At 44.2% G+C, this 19,975-nt stretch overlaps 2 protein-coding genes across 7 annotated transcripts in view; both read right to left on the reverse strand.

The window, feature by feature from the left end:
• Positions 1–1,089, reverse strand: part of HAS3 (hyaluronan synthase 3) — a 198,238-nt gene extending 197,149 nt beyond the window's left edge. For 3 of the 5 annotated variants that reach the window (XM_073796869.1, XM_019935617.3, XM_019935616.3), the window contains exon 1: positions 949–1,089. In XM_073796869.1, the coding sequence (XP_073652970.1) occupies positions 949–1,045 (97 nt within the window). In that variant the 5' untranslated portion in view covers positions 1,046–1,089. The remainder of the gene's footprint in view (positions 1–948) is intronic. The other 2 variants (XM_019935618.3, XM_019935619.3) reach the window with 1 other exon arrangement.
• Positions 1,090–4,780: 3,691 nt separating this feature from the next.
• The window catches only part of CDH1 (cadherin 1), a 78,478-nt gene continuing 63,283 nt past the window's right edge, over positions 4,781–19,975 (reverse strand). For both annotated transcript variants that reach the window (XM_019935624.3, XM_019935626.3), the window contains 6 exons: positions 17,569–17,714; positions 14,104–14,328; positions 13,380–13,610; positions 10,324–10,454; positions 8,460–8,603; positions 4,781–6,560 (listed from right to left, as the gene is read on the reverse strand). In XM_019935624.3, the coding sequence (XP_019791183.2) occupies positions 6,351–6,560; positions 8,460–8,603; positions 10,324–10,454; positions 13,380–13,610; positions 14,104–14,328; positions 17,569–17,714 (1,087 nt within the window). In that variant the 3' untranslated portion in view covers positions 4,781–6,350. The remainder of the gene's footprint in view (positions 6,561–8,459; positions 8,604–10,323; positions 10,455–13,379; positions 13,611–14,103; positions 14,329–17,568; positions 17,715–19,975) is intronic.

Consider the following 19,975-nt stretch of genomic DNA (forward strand, 5'->3'; position numbering starts at 1 on the left):
AATTCCCCATTAATAACTTCTTTTCACTTGCCGCAAGTATGATATAATGTTTCAGGAGTTTTCACAGTTTGGGGGGCGAGGGGGGGGGGAATCTCAAAATCTGAAACATCACTTTCATGTACCTTATCTTGCTCACGCTACAAACCCCTTACTCCAAATTATACGCTCTAATTTATAAGTAGGGCCCTATTTCTTGCATATCTTTCTCAAAGCTCCAGATAACATCAGAGGCTCCATAGTGAATAATCTGCCTTGGTCTGAGAAGGGGGTTCGGCAGACCGTGGTTCCAGGTTCGTGTTCTGCCTCTAATTTGACCATATGATCTTGGTCAGGTTATTCTCTTCAGTGAGCCGTGGGCGTCCTCAGCTGTAAAAGGAGAGTGCCAGGCTACACCACCCCCAAGGTCCCTTCTAATTCTAAATTGGGAAGATCTTATCAACTCACCAGGGAAGATTAAAAGTGACTGTAAATCCCTAAATCCTCGCCCCAAAACGCAGCTCAAACGTCACTGCTTCCTTTTTCTGGACTCCTTGGCACTTTGTACAAATCTCCAGTGTCCACATCTGACCCTGCGCCCCAAGAGGCTGGGCTCTCTCTGAGGCTGTGTCTGCAGTCCCCTTACAGGGCTGCAGCAGGGACGACTGAAACCACGCACCCGAGGTGCTTAACACAGCGCCTGGCCCAAGGTAAGCGCTCGAGATATTGTACTTGGTCAGTATCAGTATTCAACGGATCCCAGCCCTCCCTGAACCTCGGTTTCCTCAAGGGTAAAAGGAGGCTGGACAGACCCTGCCCAAAGCCCCCAGGTGCGGGGCTGGGCGGCCTCAGGGCCAGAGGGGTCCCGGGGAGGGCCTGAGGGGCGCAAGCCGCGGGAAGAAGAGCAGCCCTGGAAGACCGCTCGCCCTGAGAGTCCCGGGTGCAGCCAGGCGCCGAGATCCGTCCTCTCACCTCCCGGGCTCAGCAGCAGCTTCAACGCCTCCAAAATCCGCTCCAGACCACACGTTTCCAGAACCCCGCTGCCCGCTGTCTGCCGGAGCGCCGCCATGACTGGAGTGGGACGCGCCACATGCGACCTGCGCAGGCGCCTCGGCGGACCGGCGTCGCCGCCACGTTGAGCGTGGCCGAAGCCCTAGGGGCGGGGCCCGCGGCGTGGGGCGGGGTCGACTTGGTTGGGACTGCGACCTTCACGAAGAAATCTTTTCTCAGGCCACCTGTACTCGCAGGGGGCGGGGGAAGTAAACATAGCTAACACAACTTACCTACATGCACGATTTCAGACACTCAACATGTTTAATCTCTATATAAAGAAAAAGGATGAGAGGAGTAGTTTAATTTTGACATAATATGAATTTCAGTATGAAAATATTTGAGTACCGGAACACTGAAGGTCATAGTGAAGCAATCAGTTGCTGCACCTTCTTATAATGAAGTTTGGGTATGTAAAACAATATTCAACCGTTGAATTTCTTCATTAGTGATATTTTAAAATAAGTACTAAACACATCCGTTGTGAATAATAACAAATAACAAATATTGTTATTGATGATATGATTTCTTAAATGGACTCAGTTCCCAATAAAAGCTCAATCTTTGCCCTATTTACAGGCATTCCTGGAAAATTCAATGTCTATTAAAATCGTGCCCCACCAAAATTGAGTTAATATGTAAAACAGAATGCGTTGGAGATTTATATCATCGAAACAGGTTTTCACCTACATGAATCCTGGTGGGACATTCAAAAGTCATGTTGTCTGAAAGGCATGCTGCAAATCCAAGACAATGCTTCTGAGAGCAAGACTTTAGCACTCCTGCCTCTCCCTTCACTCAGTCAATAATTTCTCCTATCATTGTCACAAACAGCCCCAATACCCACTTCGTGAAACTGCTCCCAAGAGGCTGTCCTGCATTTCCTTGAGATCCCCTGAGCTAACCTGAGTTCATGACTGATGCCTGCTCTTCAGCAGTTAGCTGCTAGAAGTCTTGGGAAATGGGCTGCACTCCATATGCAAGACCATGCCACTGGGGGAGGAAATTGTTCATTTAACTCTTCTCAGTGAGTCAGGCCACCTCCAGGTCACTCCCATTTCTCTGGGCTCCAGCCCTAGTCCATCAGCCATTTCCTACTCTCTAGAATGAGAAGATAACAGAACCATTTTCACTAGGCTATCTTAGGGAGTTAAAGTGATACTGCTCTCAAGTATTTAACAATGTCTGCAACAGAGGAGATGCTTAATAAATTTTACCTGGATCTTCCTCCCCATCTCTTCCTCAAACAAAACCTGCCAAAATATCTATAAATTGGAGGAACATTTTTGAAGGGGAAATAAATGACCTACAAAATTTCCTAGCATTCTTTTCATCATATCCCACCATAGGTTTTGTCAATAGACAGTTTTTCTTCAATAATGTGTGGACACAAGTTCATTTTGGGGGAAAAAAAATTTGAGGTCATTTCAAAGTGTTAAACATTTAGCAAAATGGGTGTAGGGCATCGTGTGGGGAAGGCCCACCCCTAATATTTGTGGGGATTAGTGAAAAATACAAATGGAGGCCCTCATACCATGTCTAAATATTTCAAAGTATAAATCAAACCAGTAGACAATATTTTATTAAGATCTTTTCTATCCTCCTACCTTGAAAAATACACCAGGTTTGAACTGAGAATTCTCAGACTTCACCTCAGAGCTCCATACTGGACAAGGCTATATGGGAAGAGCCAGTCGCCCACCTCTGGCCTGACCCGTTTTTATTCTCACTAGCGTCTCCATCCTCACAGAATTTTAGTTTGTAGGAATTGAATGCTGGTAGCCCCTTCCTCAGTTTGCTCTGGGCAGCTTTGTTAAAACACAGAAGTACAGCTGGGAGACGCCCTGGTAATATGCTATTAAACATCCATCACAACTAATACCCTCAAGAGCTACAGGGAGAGGGCGCTGCTTCTCTGCAATGAACCATATGGGGTTGCTCAAGATGCACAAAGAAGTCTGTATTGGTGTTAAACATGTTTAGTTGATTTGAAATTAGCCAAGGGACCCAACCTTGTCAGAAACTTTAGGGTCAGCAGCTGAACAAGCGATTTAAGCAGGCTGGGGGCTGTTTGCCTCAACCCAGACCTAACAAGCCTAACGCACCCAATAGTTATCAATGGCTGTTTTTATAGAAACAGAATTCCCATCAAAGACTCCAGCAATTGAAGGTTCTTATCTTCTAAAGTCACATGTGATTACTGGAGTGGTTGCATTCCATTTTCCATAATTGACCCCCACGTTCTTTATGATATTGCATATACACATAATAGAATATTATTCAGCCATTTAAAAAATGAAGTTCTGGGCTTCCCTGGTGGTGCAGTGGTTGGGAATCCGCCTGCCAATGAAGGGGACACAGGTTCGAGCCCTGGTCTGGGAGGATCCCACATGCCACGGAGCAACTAAGCCCGGGCGCCACAGCTGCTGAGTCTGCGCTCTGGAGAGAAACCACCGCAATAAGCCTGCGCACTGCAACGAGGAGTAGCCCCCGCTCTCCGCAACTAGAGAAAGCACGCGCACAACAACGGAGACCCAACACATCCAAAAATTAATTAATTAATTTTTTTTAAAAAAAATGAAGTTCTGATACATGCTGCAATATGGATGAACTTTGAAGACGTTATGCTAGGTGAAATAAGCCAAATTTAAAAGGACAAATATTAAATGATTCCACTTACTTGTTTGGGATGATGAAAAAGTTCTGAAAATAGAGGTGATGGTTATACAACATTTTGAAGGTACTTAATACCACTGAATCGTACACTTAAAAGTGTTTAAAATGGGGCTTCCCTGGTAGCGCAGTGGTTGAGAGTCCGCCTGCTGATGCAGGGGACACGGGTTCGTGGCCCGGTCCGGGAAGATCCCACATGCCGCGGAGCGGCTGGGCCTGTGAGCCATGGCCACTGAGCCTGCACGTCCGGAGCCTGTGCTCCGCAGCGGGACAGGCCACAGCAGTGAGAGGCCCGCGTACCGCAAAAAAAAAAAAAAAAAAAAAAAAAAAATTGTAGTAAAATATAACATTTTACCATTTGAAACACTTTTTTGTTTGTTTTTTGCGGTACACGGGCCTCTCACTGCTGTGGCCTGTCCCGCTGCGGAGCACAGGCTCCGGACGTGCAGGCTCAGTGGCCATGGCTCACAGGCCCAGCCACTCCGCGGCATGTGGGATCTTCCCGGACCGGGCCACGAACCCGTGTCCCCTGCATCAGCAGGCGGACTCTCAACCACTGCGCTACCAGGGAAGCCCGCACTGTTGATATTTTGCACCTGATAATTCTTTGTGGCGGGAGGCTGTCCTGTGTGTTGCAGGATGTTTAGCAGCGTCCCTGACCTGGACTTGATGCTGGTAGCACCTCACCAGTCATGACAACCAAAAGCATCTCCAGAAATTACCAGCGTCCCCTGGGGGAGGGGGCCACAATCTTCCCCAGTGGAGAACCACTGCCCTGTACTAACTTTGCTGACCTACAATGTTATTTGAAGCCCTGCTTCTTTCTATCCCTCGGCACAACCCACAGTAGCCTCTGACAGGGAGATTTCATTGGTTTCACTACATGCCACATGGGTGGATATCCTTCAAATACAGTGACCTTAGGTGCGCGGTTTCCCCGCTATTCTGCCCCAACAGAATGACACAAAGTTCAGAGGAAGTCATTTTAATATGAAGCTTCTTTCTGCATGTTTTGAATAAGCTCACCTAACCATTTGTCTGTCTGGCCTGGAATTGTGTAATCAAATAAAACAAGTTTGACAATGGTGTAACAAAATTCTTTAATAAAATTTATAAAAATGAATATTTAAGAATAATTTTTTCCACGTTGTTTTCCTTTTCCCAAAGAAAATACAAAATTATCAGCACCCACACACATATACACTCAAAACTACAGTGACATTCTCTACACAGAACTACATTAGAGTTTAAATTGCTGAAAAATCAAGACAGTTCTAAGAAGTGGTTGCAGGGATGGGTTTTTCTTCCAAAAACAGCTGATAGATAGGGAAGCAATTTAGATAAAGTTCTGGTCTATGGTTGTCAAAGGGTTCTTAAAGGTTGCGTTTCAACTAAAAAAGAATCCAAATTAAGGTTCTCCCTACCCTCACCTCCCTTCGCTAACACCCTTTCAAGGAGTGTTTTCTTCCTGCTCCTAAGAAAAAAAAAATTTTGGACTTTTGAAACATTCTGAAGTTTTCATGCACAGTTGGAATTTGGGGCAAATGTGTCCAGACCAGCCAGCATTTTCTATAGATCAGCAAAAGCAGGCACTGGGGATTCTGTGCTTTGGGTGCAAACCACGGTACAAGGATCCTGGCAGGAAACGAGTGTTGAGATTCCTCTACTCTTTCAGAATTTTCAGGTCTGGAGGTAGCGCCACTGCAACCGTCTTCAGCCTCAGTTGGCTCAATTTCCAGGCTCAGTAACAATCTCCCCTGCCATCTCCACGGCCACGTCTCACATTTCCCCTCTGCTGTGATGAGCCAGCTTCTGTCTTTGGCTGCAGCACTTCAGGCACTATTCTGAGTCCCGGAATGTATCACTCTTTTGTTTTAGGGATAAATGAACATTAAAAGTTCAGTGGCACCTGAAAACTCACCACCTTTTCTGGTCCAGGCTCCCTGTCTAGAACCAAAGCACCCCATAACGACATTCACATAACAAACATTCTTACTCAGGACAAGTAAACTGGATAGATGCCCATTTCAAGTTACGTACTCAGGAGATAGAAAAGGAAAACCGTTAAAAGGTCTTAGGAGTACACAATACCCACTCAGCATATGGCCAGACTAAGACATAAGCCTCTTTCCCTAAAAGAGCCCAATAATTTCTGCATCAGAGAAATGTGATAGAATTCAGAGGGTGTAAGAGTGGATATTAGAACATGGGACACCAGTGCAGTGACGGGAGGAATGAAAGCACACAAATTAATTTCTTTATATAAAACCTGCAATAGGGAAATTGACCCCTCACCTTCCTTTGAAAAATGAGGCAAAGCCCTTACGGAAATCTGCCAGTTGCCAGCAGCACCTTCTGAGGCTGAAGCTACTCTTTTGAAATATTAAAATTTGAGGGTCTTTTGGACATGGTCATCATGTAAAGAGTGATGAAAGGGAAAAAAAGATTCATGGAATGAGTCAAAATCGTTCTAACACACAGATTAGATCTATAAAGTGGAAATCATAACTATCCTATCACTGATCACGGGTCTCTTCTCCAGAAACGCATCTCAAGTGAAGGAAGCTGGAAAACCATCAGGAATATTATTCCCCCATTTCCCATCACATGAGTGTAGGGACCCATCTGTCTCCCCATCGGTCTTGAGTCCCCTAGTCATCCTCGCCGCCTCCATACATGTCCGCCAGCTTCTTGAAGCGACCGCCCCATTCGTTCAGGTAGTCATAATCCTGGTCTTGGTCTGACTCTGAGGAATTCAGGGAGCTCAGACTAGCAGCTTCAGAGCCGCTTCCTTCATAATCAAACACCAGCAGAGAGTCATAGGGTGGGGCGGTGGGGTCACTATCAGCTGCCTTCAGGTTCTAAAGAAGGAAGACAATAGGATCTTTCATTGAGAGGAATCGCACACCTGTCATCTTAGGCAACATGCCTTCTTTTGGTGCGTAAAGCCAAGTGTTAATGGCACAACAATGAGACCATCCTGCAGAACGCCAGGAGCACTGAACACCAACAAGGTAAATGTAATACAAACTGGAACAGAAGATGGACATGATATATTGTTAATGAAAAGATAAAGTATGCAGAATGTTTTCCCCCTAAACGAAACTGGTAAATTTTATGTAGGCAGGAGAGATGAGCACCAACCAATCAGGATGGACAGAGACTAAAAACAATGAGGACAGTCATGCCAGGCTACACAGCCTGCATTTCAGCCCGAGAAGATCTGAAAGGATGAATGCCAAACTGCTAAATTAACTTTGGTGATTATGGTCAGGGGAACTGAGGGAGGACTTGCACATTTTTTCTTTATATACATTTTCATAATTTATATTTTTTAAATAGCAAACATTTTATTTTTGTAATTAAGAAATAGCTATAATCAGATATGATGATACACAAATGAATGTGAATGAGGAAAATACCTGAATCCAGATGTATCTAAAAGGGATGGTTTAAAGTGGCCCTTCCTGTTCTCAGTTTTCTCTAAGATCCAGTGCCTAGAATGGATCTGGCTTGATCATTTCCAACACTGCCATGCTTTATATAGTCCTTGGTGACAACAACTCCTCAGGGAAGCTAAAGCAAAACCTGCCCCACACCGTGAAGACTTGCTGAAGGCCACTGGACCATCAGACAAGCCCTGAAAATCATTCCAGCAACTGAGCAAGTAATCAGGTAACATAGTTTAAGGAAATAGATCCCACTGGACTATTATTATCTTACTTGGTTCTTTGCTTAACCCCACCAGTTCTTCCTCATCTTACCCTAAGCTAATTAACTTAATGCCTATTTCCCATCCTCCCTTGCATATAGGGACAATCCTGTGACAGTCCTGGCCAATAACATGTAGGATGAACTTCCTTCTTGCCTAACAGTTTGCTAGAAGAAAGTTTTTGCCCCCTCCTCTGCCCTTCCTACTTCTTGACAGGAAAACAGGCTCAAGGCCTGGAAGTGTGGCAGCCATCCTGTGATCATAAAGCAACAAGCATGAGAACAAGGATGTGCTGAGATCATGCAGCAGAGAGGTAGAAAAGGGTGATGCACCAGCCTAGACTGCTTACCCTAGTCTTCTATTTGCATGAGGTAACTCTACTCATATCTATTTAAGCTTCTGGTATTTATAGTTGAATGCATTTCTGATATATACAATATGGAAACTATTTTTCTGGCCCTCAGGTAGCCTTGTGATACACATTTAACATTACGTCCCAATGTAATGCAGGGAAAGAGAGACCCATTAGTGAAACAAAACTGAATCTCTTTAGTTTCACTTCTTATTCTATTAAATCTTTTCAAGCAAGTCTTGGTTTTGCTGTATGAACTTTGCAAATTCCCTAAGACTAATTCAAAGTGCTATTAGTTCTGAAATTTAGATGAGGCACAAATAAAAAAACAAATAGGGCTCAGAGAGGGCTTCCCTGGTGGCGCAGTGGTTGGGAGTCCGCCTGCCGATGCAGGGGACACGGGTTCGTGCCCCGGCCCGGGAAGATCCCACATGCCGCGGAGCGGCTGGGCCCGTGAGCCATGGCCGCTGAGCCTGCGCGTCCGGAGCCTATGCTCCGCAACGGGAGAGGTCACAACAGTGAGAGGCCCGCGTACCAAAAAAAAACAAAAACAAAAACAAAAACAAATAGGGCTCAGGGATGAAAACATGGTAAAGGAAAGACTCTAAAGAATTTTTCTCACTTTTGACACAACAGCTCCTTTCCAAGTTTAGAGATGAGTTTGTTGTGTCTTGGCTTTTGACTCTGCTTACTTACTTCATCAATAAAGTTTCCAATTTCATCAGGATTGGCAGGTCGGGGTCGATACTGGGGCACACTCAGGAGGGTTGGCGCCACATCATTGCGAGTCACTTCGGGCCGAGCCTCCAGGCCCCTGTGTAGCTGGCTCAGGTCATACTCCTTTAGAGAAAAAGGTAAAAGCATAGCAAAGAGTAAAATAGAAACAGTCATAAACACAGGGTCATATTTGGTTTACAGATTATGGTACTGGCTAAGGCTTTAACAGTCAGCTGTGATATCTACAGGCACGTGCCAATGTAACCTGAAACGGCAGTTGGTTTTTTTTTTTCTTTTCTGAAATGGTAGTTTTCAACCTAAGAGTCGCCAAATAGCACTGGAAGGAAATACAGCATAAAAGCCTTGTGAGGAACATTTGTGGGTATAGATGTAGACTGTTTTACCTTATTAACTTTTCATAGGGTATGATTATTAGATTATTATTCAGAAAATATTCACTCCTTTCCCACCCTATCCTCTGTGAAAAGAATAGAAATCCATTAATGTAGGGCTATGCCATTTGACTTGCTTTGACCAATGGGACATTAATACATGTGACACAGGCAAAGGCCTTAACTCTACTTTGGTCTTACCTGCTGGGACAAAGAAGATAGGAATTATATGGAACATTCCTGGACACAACTCACAGCACACAGCCATCCAGCCAAATGCAGCCTATATCAGCCTAGCCCCGACCAACCCACACATTCTTCAGAGCCTAGATGCCATAGACTGTTTGTGTGCCTCCTAAATTCACAAGTTGAAACAATGTGATGGTATTTGGAGGTAGGACGTTTGGCAGGTGATTAGGTTGTGACAGTGTATGGAGCCCTCAGGAATGGGATTAGTGCCCTTATAAAAGACACCCAGAGCTCCCTTGCCCATTCCACCACATGAGGACACAGTGAGACAAGGGCCATCTATGAACCAGGAAGAGGGCCCTCACTAGGCACTGAATCTGCCAGCACCTTGACCTTGCATTTCCCAGCTTCCAGAACTGTGAGAAATAAATTTCTGTTGTTTATAAGCACCTAGTCTATGGTATTTTGTTACACCAGCAACTGTCCCAGCTAACCCACAAACGCACGAGAAAAACATGCTTATTGACGTGTGCCACTGACATTCTGGGATTGCCTGTTATACAGCATTATTGTGGTAATACCTCAATAATACAGGGTAAGGCAAGTTAAGACCATCTCCAAAATCAAGAGAAATAAAGAAGGCCTGAAGAATTAACATCTACAAAAAGCAAAAAACCGTTTGGCACAGCTACAAACTCAAAGGAAACAAAATATTAAAACAGATCAGTCCTTGTGTTCCGCAACAAGAGAAGCCACCACAATGAGAAGCCCGTGCACCGCAACGAAGAATAGCCCCCGCTCGCCACAACTAGAGAAAGCCTGCACAAAACCAACGAAGACCCAACGCAGCCAAAACTAAATAAATTTATAAAAACAACAAAAAACAGATCAGTTGCTCTATGTCAAAGATAATTTGAATAAAGTTCATGTCCTGGAAATAGCAGTGAGGAGAGTAGGCTCTGAAGTCAGACCACCTGGTTTTACTGCTTCCTAGCTCTGTGACTTTGGGCAAATTGCTTAACTGCTCTGTGCCTCTGTTCATTCATCTGAACAATAAATAAACGTTAGCAATGCTGTATTGATGATGATGATGGTGATGATGATGATGGTTAATGACATCTATTTTCTTGTGTAGATGAAAGGTCTTTAAAAAAATAGGCAAAGTAACAGAGCTGTTTCAGATGTCTGTCCTCCCCTAATCATTGCTTCCTCCAAATAAAGAGATTGCCATTAAGCTTTCTCCCTTGGTTTTAAACACCCACCTGGTCTTCTTCTCCACCTCCTTCTTCATCATAGTAATAAATGTTGTCCCGGGTGTCCTCTTCTGGGGGCAGTAAGGGCTCTTTGACTACCCTTCTCCTCCGAATAAGTAGCAGAATCAGCAGAATCAGGACTAGAGTGGGGAAGAGAGAGATAAGAGCCACAGGTCAAGAAAGCCGTAAGCAGCAGCTGGCACAGAGCACCACTGCCTTGCAGACCAGACAGATGGCTATAAGACAACTCACATGTCTTCACATCCCTGAGGTTAATATATGCAGCACTACACAGTGGACAATTACATGAGAACTCAATTGTGGTCTTTAACTGGACCTTAAGCCAATCAGTCATTTCCCAAAATCTGGAGCAAAGTACTCCAGGCAGCAGAAATGGTCCAGGCAAAGACTCCAAGCAGATTGGTGTGGTTAAGGAAAGATAGGGTCAGCGTGGCTGTAGCAGGATCATCAGGGGAGAAAGAAGGGGACAGGGGGTCAGAGGGGCAGCAAGGACATGCGGACCTCTGGAGGGACTTTGGCTTTGATTCAGAGTGAGTTGAAGCCATTGAAGGTTTGTGAGCAGGGCTGGGTCAGCCTAAATGTGACTAATACATGCATATTATTCTTATTCAGTTACGGGGGAGGGGAGCGGGGCACAGACTGTAAAGTCGCCTGGTACACCATGAAAAAACACCAAAAAGTTTTAAAATTAAACAACAGCAAAAAAAAAAGCACTTGGTATATTCCTTATCTTCTCTTAGGATAAATCATGTAAGCGAGCTTTAAAATCTATTTTCAAGGTTTTCATCTGATCTTGGGGGCTATGTCTAGGCTATATACGATTAATATTTAATTTTTTTAAAAATTAAATAATTTATTGTGAATGGGAAAAAAATATGATTCAGTGTGTTTTCTAACTTATAGGTCCTTATACCCAAGTACCTAGTGAAGCACCACTGCACTGAGACAGGAGGTGGCATACGCTTGCAAGTACCCAACCTACCTGTTTCTGAAATCAGAAAGATTCCAAGGTCTTATCCAGATAAACAATATAACCCCCTGGACCATGACTGAAGAACAGAAATACTGAGTGAGTTCTTGCTAGGTGGGCCAGGCCTGCCTTGGCCCTGAAGACACAGCACTGAAAACAATGGAAGCTGCAAACAGCCCCCATCCCTGTGGAGCTTAGAGCTGAAGAGCGAGAGGAGGGCTATGTTTCCAAAAGGATGCTTCTTATCAGACATTACTTAAGTGTTATGTAAGGGAAAGTAACCAAAACATGGCATACTGTTATCACTTCAGGAAGTACCACCCAACTTAGCTATCCTGAAACCCCCCAATCCCCGGTGTCAGAGACAAATGCTGCACAAAGTAAGTAACCAAATATTGGCTGACTACACAAAAACCTTCATATCCTCTCGTCTCTCTAGAACATTCTTTAGGCGCTTAATTTTGATGTCTGCCCATAAGGAACAAGACGTTGGAAATCTGCACACTGGCATTGCTCCTGCTGTAAATGTTGCACATTTGAACAGTCCGAAATGTTGCTCTCGGCCCCTATGTCTAATGAAATACACCCATAGCAAAGTTAGATAAAGCTACTATAAAAAAAGTCAGTATTTTAAATATAACTGCGTGGTGGCAATAAAGCCACGTGAATCCTGGAGGAAGAAAGGTCCGGAAAGTTCACTGAATTTTAAACAACTCTCTCCTTCCTTTTCAATTTTGAGAGGATGCAGCAGAGGGCAGGAGCTAAGGGGACACACTGCAAACATTTCCCGAAGGCCAACAGGTAATCCCTTCTTCAATCTGTCGAAGCAGCAGGATCAGTAACACTGCTGAATCTAAACTGAAAGCCCCCAGGTGGTCCCATTGCTCCCCTCTAAGGACTTTCTTCTACCCCAGCAAGGTCGGCCTCTCTGCCCTACGCAGTCCGTCAAGCCTTCCTCTCTCTGTGCCTTTGCTAGTGTGGGAACCACCACAAATGGCCCTCTGTCTATGAGGACTCCCCCAGTCGCTGTGGCCCAACTATCCTGTCTTCCACCAAACCTTTCTCAAGACTCAATTAACAGCCTCCTCTTCTGACTGCAAGGACCTTCATGACCTGAACCACGTGTCATAGCTCCTAATGATAAAAAAAGCAACAACAACACTATCTTTGAGGTTTTCTGACTTGCCCGTCACTAGCTTTTAGAAACCATAACAGCACCTGTGTCAACCCTAGGGCTCAGTCTACAGGTAGGCTCAGGTAATATAGGTTTTAAGGACTGTGTCAGAAACTGCCAAATTTTCCCCAGTAACCTTTTTCCCCTTCATCCTTTGAGTCACTGATACTCACCATGCACCCCACACTCCACCCCTACTCTTGGCACCAAGTTGTTTTTTGGTTTTTGTTTTTTTTTGCGGTACGCGGGCCTCTCACTGTTGTGGCCTCTCCCGTTGCGGAGCACAGGCTCCGGATGTGCAGGCTCAGCGGCCACGGCTAACGGGCCCAGCCGCTCCGCGGCATGTAGGATCTTCCCGGACCGGGACACGAACCCGCGTCCCCTGCATCGGCAGGTGGACTCTCAACCACTGCGCCACCAGGGAAGCCCGGCACCAAGTTTTAATTGGACACATGGTCACCCGGTTAGAGTGGGAGTTTCCAGGTGTGGCTGTGTTTGGGCCGGTGGGATGTGAGTGAAGGTGACATGCTCAGTTTCAGATATGTGCCTTCCACTTCCTCTACACCCTCCTCCAGGGTGGGATGTGGAGAAGGCGGTGGTGACCAGGCCTCGCTGCTCCAAGCATGGTCCAAAGACCTGCAACATCAGCATCACCTCAGAGCTGGTTAGAAATGCAGAGGCTGAGGCCCCACCCCAGACCTACTGGATCAGCATTCTCATGTACGGGTGGTTTGTGTACACTCAAGCTGGAGAAACACTGCCCTTAGAGGTTGAAAGAACAAAATAGAAGGACTGGGCAGCCTTCCAGTCTTGGACCACTTACCCCTCAAATGCTCAGTAAGAGAAAAACCTCCCCCATGTCAGAAGGTAAAGGCTGAAACACTCGCCAGCTGCACTTACTCAGAAAAGCAAGAATGCCTCCAAGAATCCCCAGAATGGCGGGAACTTGCAATCCTCCTTCGGCATAAGGCCCGGCCTTCCTACAGTTGCTGACGACTCCTTCACAGTCACACACGTGCACATCTAAGGTGGTCACTTGGTCTTTGTTCTGGTTGTCTATGAGCTTGAGATTGATTTTGTAGTCACCCACCTCTAGGGTTTTCTTTGGCTTAAAAAGCAGAGATTCATGTTCTGGAGGAATCAACAAAAATGAGTGAGGGGATCAGGAGAGATAAAAAGTTCATTCTAGATTAAAATTGTTATGGAACTAGGGACATTCCAAAGCTGAATGAAGACAACAGCTGCTTGGGTTGTAGATTATTGGGCAGTATGTCACCGACTCAGACGCCAGAAACGCAAAGGGATCTTTGGTTCAATGCCACAAATGTAGAAGGGACAAGGAAACAAGCCTTAAAAGGGGTGACAAGTGGGGAATTCCCTGGAGGTCCAGTGGTTAGGACTCCGAGCTTCCACTGCTGGGGGCCCAGGTTCGATCTCTGGTCGGGGAACTAAGATCCCACAAGACGTGTGGTGCAGCCAAAACAAAACAAAAACAACAACAAAAAACAAACAACAACATAAAGGAGGTGACAAGTGGATATTGAGAAGGGAAATTCAGAAGTGGGAGGCGGGAGGGAAGCACGGGGTCAGAGCAAAGTTTCCAAAATAAGACTCAAGTGCCCACCTTGGTCATTGTACTCAATGGTCCAGTTGACACTTGCCCCATGTGTTAGTTCTGCTGTGAAGGGAGAAGTGTTGGGGGGAAGGTCAGGATCAATGATGTTGATGATGACAGGCTGTGGATCCCTCTGGCAGAAGTACATGCTCCGAGGGTCTGGTTCGGGGCCATTGTCATTCACATCATCGAGGAATAGAAGCAGCGTTCCTGTTCCAGTAGCAGGTGGAGAACCTAAGAAAATACACAGGAAATGTCATAGCTCAGGACCACTGATGAATCCCTAGTGCCTCCCATCAGACTGAATCCAACTCTTCTCCTGGCTCTTCGGGGCTCCCTCACCAGGCCCCACCCTGCCCACAAAGCCACCCATCCTGCAGGTTCCAGGCCATCCTCATTCCTGGCTGGGCAGACCTCTGACATGCCTATTCCCTACTTTGATAACAATTATTCAAGTTATTCCTCACACCAAGGACTCCCTCCATTTTCACACATAACTTTATTCATCCATTAAATTTTAACATCTCTATGCCAAGGGAGGTGGGGGAGGGAAGGAATGGGAGTTTGGGATTAGCGGATGCAAACTATTATATAGAGGATGGATAAACAACAAGGTCCTACTGTATAGCACAGGGAACTATATTCAACATTCTGTGACAAACCATAATAGAAAAGAATATGAAAAAGAATATATATATATAGCTGAGTCACTTTGCTGTACAGAAGAAACTAAAACAACATTGTAAATCAACTATACTTCAATAAAATTTTAAAAAAAACACAACTTTTTTAAACCACTCTAAGAAGTCCTCCTCACCGCCTACTAGTTCTCCTTCTCTGAACTTCTAAGGCTCTAAGATCGTTATCAAAGTATTGAGCCTTTTACAATTGCCCCAAGTTGCTTTTCAGATTAGATTCAGAGATTTATACACACTTCTGTTTGTATTTCTTTTACATCCTGACATAGCACTTGATAATAGAAAAAGTAGACCCTCAAAGAATCATCATCATCAATATTAGCATATCGCAGGGAAAAAAACCCCAGAGGAATGTATCTCAAATCCATAAATATTTATACCTGGGCGGCTATAGTGATTATTTTTTCTTTTTACCTCTGAAAATTGTGGTTAAAAGTAATAGCATAAAACTTACCATTTTAACCATTTTTAAAGTGTACAGTTCAGTAGTGTTAGTATAATCACATTGTTGTGAAACAACTCTCCATAATTTTATCTTACAAAACTGAAATTCTGTACCCATTAAACAATTCCCTACTTCCCCCTCCAGTTCCTGGTAACCACCATTCTACTTTGTTTCTACGAATTTGACCACATTAGTACCTCATCTAAGTGGAAACCCACAGTATTAGTCATTTTGTGACCGGTTTATTTCACTATGCACAATGTCCTCAAGGTTCATCCACATTGTAACACATGACAGGATTTCCTTCTTTTTTAAGGCTGAATAATATTCCATTGTGTATGTGTATACCATATTTTGTTTATCCATTCACCCATGGATGGATCTTTTTACCTTATCATTTGAATTTTCTTGTTTTAACAATGAGCGAGTATAATTTAAAATTCTTTTTTTAAAAAATTGATTTATTTTATTTATTTTTGGCTGCATTGGGTCTTCGTTGCTGTGTGGGCTTTCTCTAGTTGCGGCGAGCAGGGGCTACTCTTCATTGTGGTGTGCAGGCTTCTCATTGTGGTGGCTTCTCTTGTTGCGGAGCACGGGCTCTAGGCACATGGGCTTCAGTAGTTGCGGTGTGCGGGCTTCAGTAGTTGTGGTTCACAGGCTCCAGAGCGCAGGCTGAGTAGTTGTGGCACACAGGCTTAGTTGCTCAGCAGCATGTGGGATCTTCCCGGAGCAGGGCTTGAACCTGTGTCTCCCGCATTGGCAGGCAGATTCTTAACCACTGCCCCTAAAATTCTTTTTAATTAAAGAAAACTTTAAAAAATGTTTTTTAATAAGATAATAGATTTTCTGAAGAAACTTCATTCTCCTCTTAGACCTACATCAAAAGTATTGAGTCATGCACAAAGTAACACTTGAAGGAATATATTCAAAAGTACCATGATTTAGCCATTAGTATTAGGTCAGGGGTCAGCAAACTAAGGTCTTCCACCCAAATTAGGAACACAGCTATGCTCATGCCTTTTCAAACTGTGTATGGCTGCTTCTAGGCTATGATGGCAATAGAGATTGTACGGTCTACAGAGGCTAAAATATTTACTCCCTGGAACTTTGCAGGAACCTTGTCAACTCTTGGTTAGCTCCAGGCCAGATTAGGGAACTCCCGTGCAGCCAGAGACAGCTGGCCAGCATAGCACTGCTGCCTAAGCAATGGGTTAGCTTCGCCTTTATGCAAAACATTTCTGCAAATGGAGCCCCATCATGGCTCTCTGCTTTTAACCTGCTGCCTCCCAAATGACAGCTCCAGGAGCAGGAATGACTAGGCCAGGGTTACCCTTCCACAGCATGCTCAGAATGCGATGAAGGCTACATCACTCATTAGCCACCCATCCAGCCCCACCATGGGCTTACTCGCCTTGCCCTTTGCTTTCCGGATTGCCAAATCTGGAATTACTACCTCGGGAGGTTGAGGAGGGAGAGGGGAACAGATTTAATCACAGGAACTAGCAGGTCTCTTTAACAGTAACTCCGCTTCTGAATATCTATCCGTGGGAAACACTTGCCCACAGAGGCATGTACAACGATCTCTACCTATCACTCACAAAAATAATGGAGAACTGGAAATAATCCCGGTGGTTTTTAATGTGTGAATGGTTAAATTATGCAATATGCAGAAAACATCATTTAATTGAAAAGAGGTAGATCTATAATGTGCCAAGATAGATCTCTGTGTCTTCCAGACATATGTTCAAGGAAAAAAAATTAAACATGCATAAGACAATGGTTTTTATAATAAAAACAAAAATAGGCTATAAGCCAGACAGTGGCTTTATAATAAACCATATTTCTATATGTTTATAAATGTATTCGAATACACAGAAACAGTCTGGAAGGAGCCACACTTCACTAATAATGATGATGATGATAAAGATAATAACAGTCCTTACAGAGCACAGACTAGGTAGCAGGCACTCTTCCAAGCACTTTTACATAAATTAACTCATTTAACCTAGATGGGCTATTATCATTTTGCTGGATAAAGGAACTGAGGGACCTAAAAATTAGGTAATAAGTCCAAGTTCACACAGGTATTAAGCTTTGGTCCTAGGATCTAAACCCAGGCAGTCTGGCTCCCATGGGGCTCAGGTACAGAGGGAGCGTTAAAAAGGAACTTCTGCTTGGCCTAAACTCTGCATTTTGGACAATGCTTTGAGAACGCTTTGTTGAATAATGAAAGAAAACGGAAGAATTCATGCCTCTTAAAGGATAGGGGCAAGGCAGTGAGCTGGTCAGGAGGGTGAAGCAGCAAAAACCAAATGGTAAGGGCATCCTCACCATCGTCAGTGGCTATAATGAGGGCCGTGTACGTGCTGTTCTTCACATGCTCGACGTTCTCTCTGTCCAACTCAGCCCGAGTGGAAATGGCACCCGTGTCCGGATTAATCTCCAGCCAGTTGGCAGCATCCCTCCAAATCCGATACCTGGAAAGACACAAGCTCTGATTTAGAACGGGAACAGCGAACGGTAGGTAGCTGAAGAAGGTTAAGGTTCCTCTTTGCTGATAGATACTTCTAACTTCCTTATTTCAAAAAAATAATGACTCCTAAAAATAATAATAATAAAAAAATAATGACTCCTACAGAAATTTTGCCAGAACGGTTTGATGACCGTCCATGTACCCTTCACCTAGATTCATCCACTGTCGATATTTTGCTATATTACAAAAGTTGATGCACACATATACATAATTTCTTGTTTTGCTGAACCATTTGAGAGTAAGTCGCAGACATGATGTTCCTTTACTCATGAAAATGTCAGTGTGCCTTCTCCTAAGAACAGAGGCATTCTCTTACATAACCACTATTTGATTTTCAATTTCAGGAAGTATAACTTTGATATGGTACTACCACTTCATACATGGTACACATTCAAACTGTAGATTTCCCCCAAACTGTACCCCCCCCACGCCCCTGACCCAATCCAATCCAGAATGCAATCCAGGATCAGGCATGGCATTTAGATGTCAGATTTCTTTAGTTTCTCTCAGACTGACCCCCCTAAAGCGTACAGCAGTTCTCAAATGGTCACAGTATGGCACCCAACACCCCCGCCATGAGCATCTGGAGATTTGGGTTGACATGGTGACTTGGGAGTATGCTGCACTACTGGCATTTAATGGGAGGTGCCAGGGACGGTAAAGCTCCTTCTGGTCGTACACAGCCACCCCACAAAAATTATTCAAAATGCCAAGAGAACTCTGTTAAGCCACACCTTATTAGGAATACCAGAAACAGAAGAAACGTAAGCATGAAAAACAGAGATATACTGCCCAGTTATCTATCGAGGTCATTGAAAGGCTCAGAAAGGGAAATAAAGAAATCGAAGGAGGAAAGGGTCCTGGATACCTGTAGGCTTATCCTCACGTCCTTAGAAGTGCAAAGCAATGAACTACATATATCGAGTGGTCTTTATTCCAGGGGTAAGGGTCTCTGCAAACACTATTTAGACTTGGTCCTTGAACTTCCCCAAATAGATGCTTTGAACTACCTATTTCATTACTACAAGCTAAGCTATCAACAGAGGCTGGAAACCATACAACCCAAGGCTTTAATCACAAAACAAAAAATCCTACAATATCACCATGCCACTAACACACCTAGCAAAAATAATAATTACTTAGTGTCAAGTCTATGTGCAAGTTTCTCTATTTGCCTCAAGGGTGTCTTTTATAGTTGGATTGTTTGAATCCATCTTTAAGCATAGTCTACACATTACAATTGGTTGATTCCTCTCTTAATCAACATCCTTAATCTAAGCAGTCACCCCCACCCTTCTGTCATTATTTGCTAAAGAAACTGGGTCATTTGACATAGAGCTCCCATATTCTGCATTTGGCTGACTGCTTCCTCATGGCATTTAACTTCTTCATTCTCTGTACTGCATCAAAATCAAATCCTAGGGCTTCCCTGGTGGCGCAGTGCTTGAGAGTCCGCCTGCCAATGCAGGGGACACGGGTTCGTGCTCTGGTCCGGGAAGATCCCACATGCCGCGGAGCGGCTGGGCCCATGAGCCATGGCTGCTGAGCCTGCACGTCTGGAGCCTGTGCTCCGCAGCGGGACAGGCCACAACAGTGAGAGGTCCACGTACAGCAAAAAAAAAAAAAAAAAAAAAAAAATCAAATCCTAAGGTTTGATTAGATTCTGTTTCAACCCTTCTTTTCTCCCCCAAATATAACATTTAAGTGGCACTGTGTACATGCTGTTGAATCACTTCGAATGGCACTTCATGTTGGGCTGTCCTTGCTCTTCCAGCAGATGTTAAAATCTATCAGAAGGTTTGGATGGTCCCAGCTTGGTTCCTCCGTTTAAAAATTCCTCATCATCCTTGATCTAATGATTCTAGCAGCCATTAATACCACTACCTGGATCCTTTTTATCTGTATGGCGCACATGCCCAGTTTAAAGCTATTTATGAGCCCTTCCAATCAGGATAGAATTAGTACTTCCCAGAATAACTCAGAAATTGAAGCTGCACTTAAACTTCATGTTTGTTTTACATTTAATAAGTCACAGGCACTGATACTAAAACACAAACACCTCCCCCTCCAAACAAGAACATGCTCAATTTATTACCAAGTGGGACTCTATACTGGATTTGCATAACCTTTTTTCTAAATAGTTCAGAGCATTCTAATAGTTTCCTCTAAAGTAAATATTAACAGGTAGGAATCTCTCTTTGAGAA

This window comes from Tursiops truncatus, chromosome 19 (genome assembly GCF_011762595.2).
Source record: "Tursiops truncatus isolate mTurTru1 chromosome 19, mTurTru1.mat.Y, whole genome shotgun sequence".
NCBI classification, from domain to species: Eukaryota; Metazoa; Chordata; class Mammalia; order Artiodactyla; family Delphinidae; genus Tursiops; species Tursiops truncatus.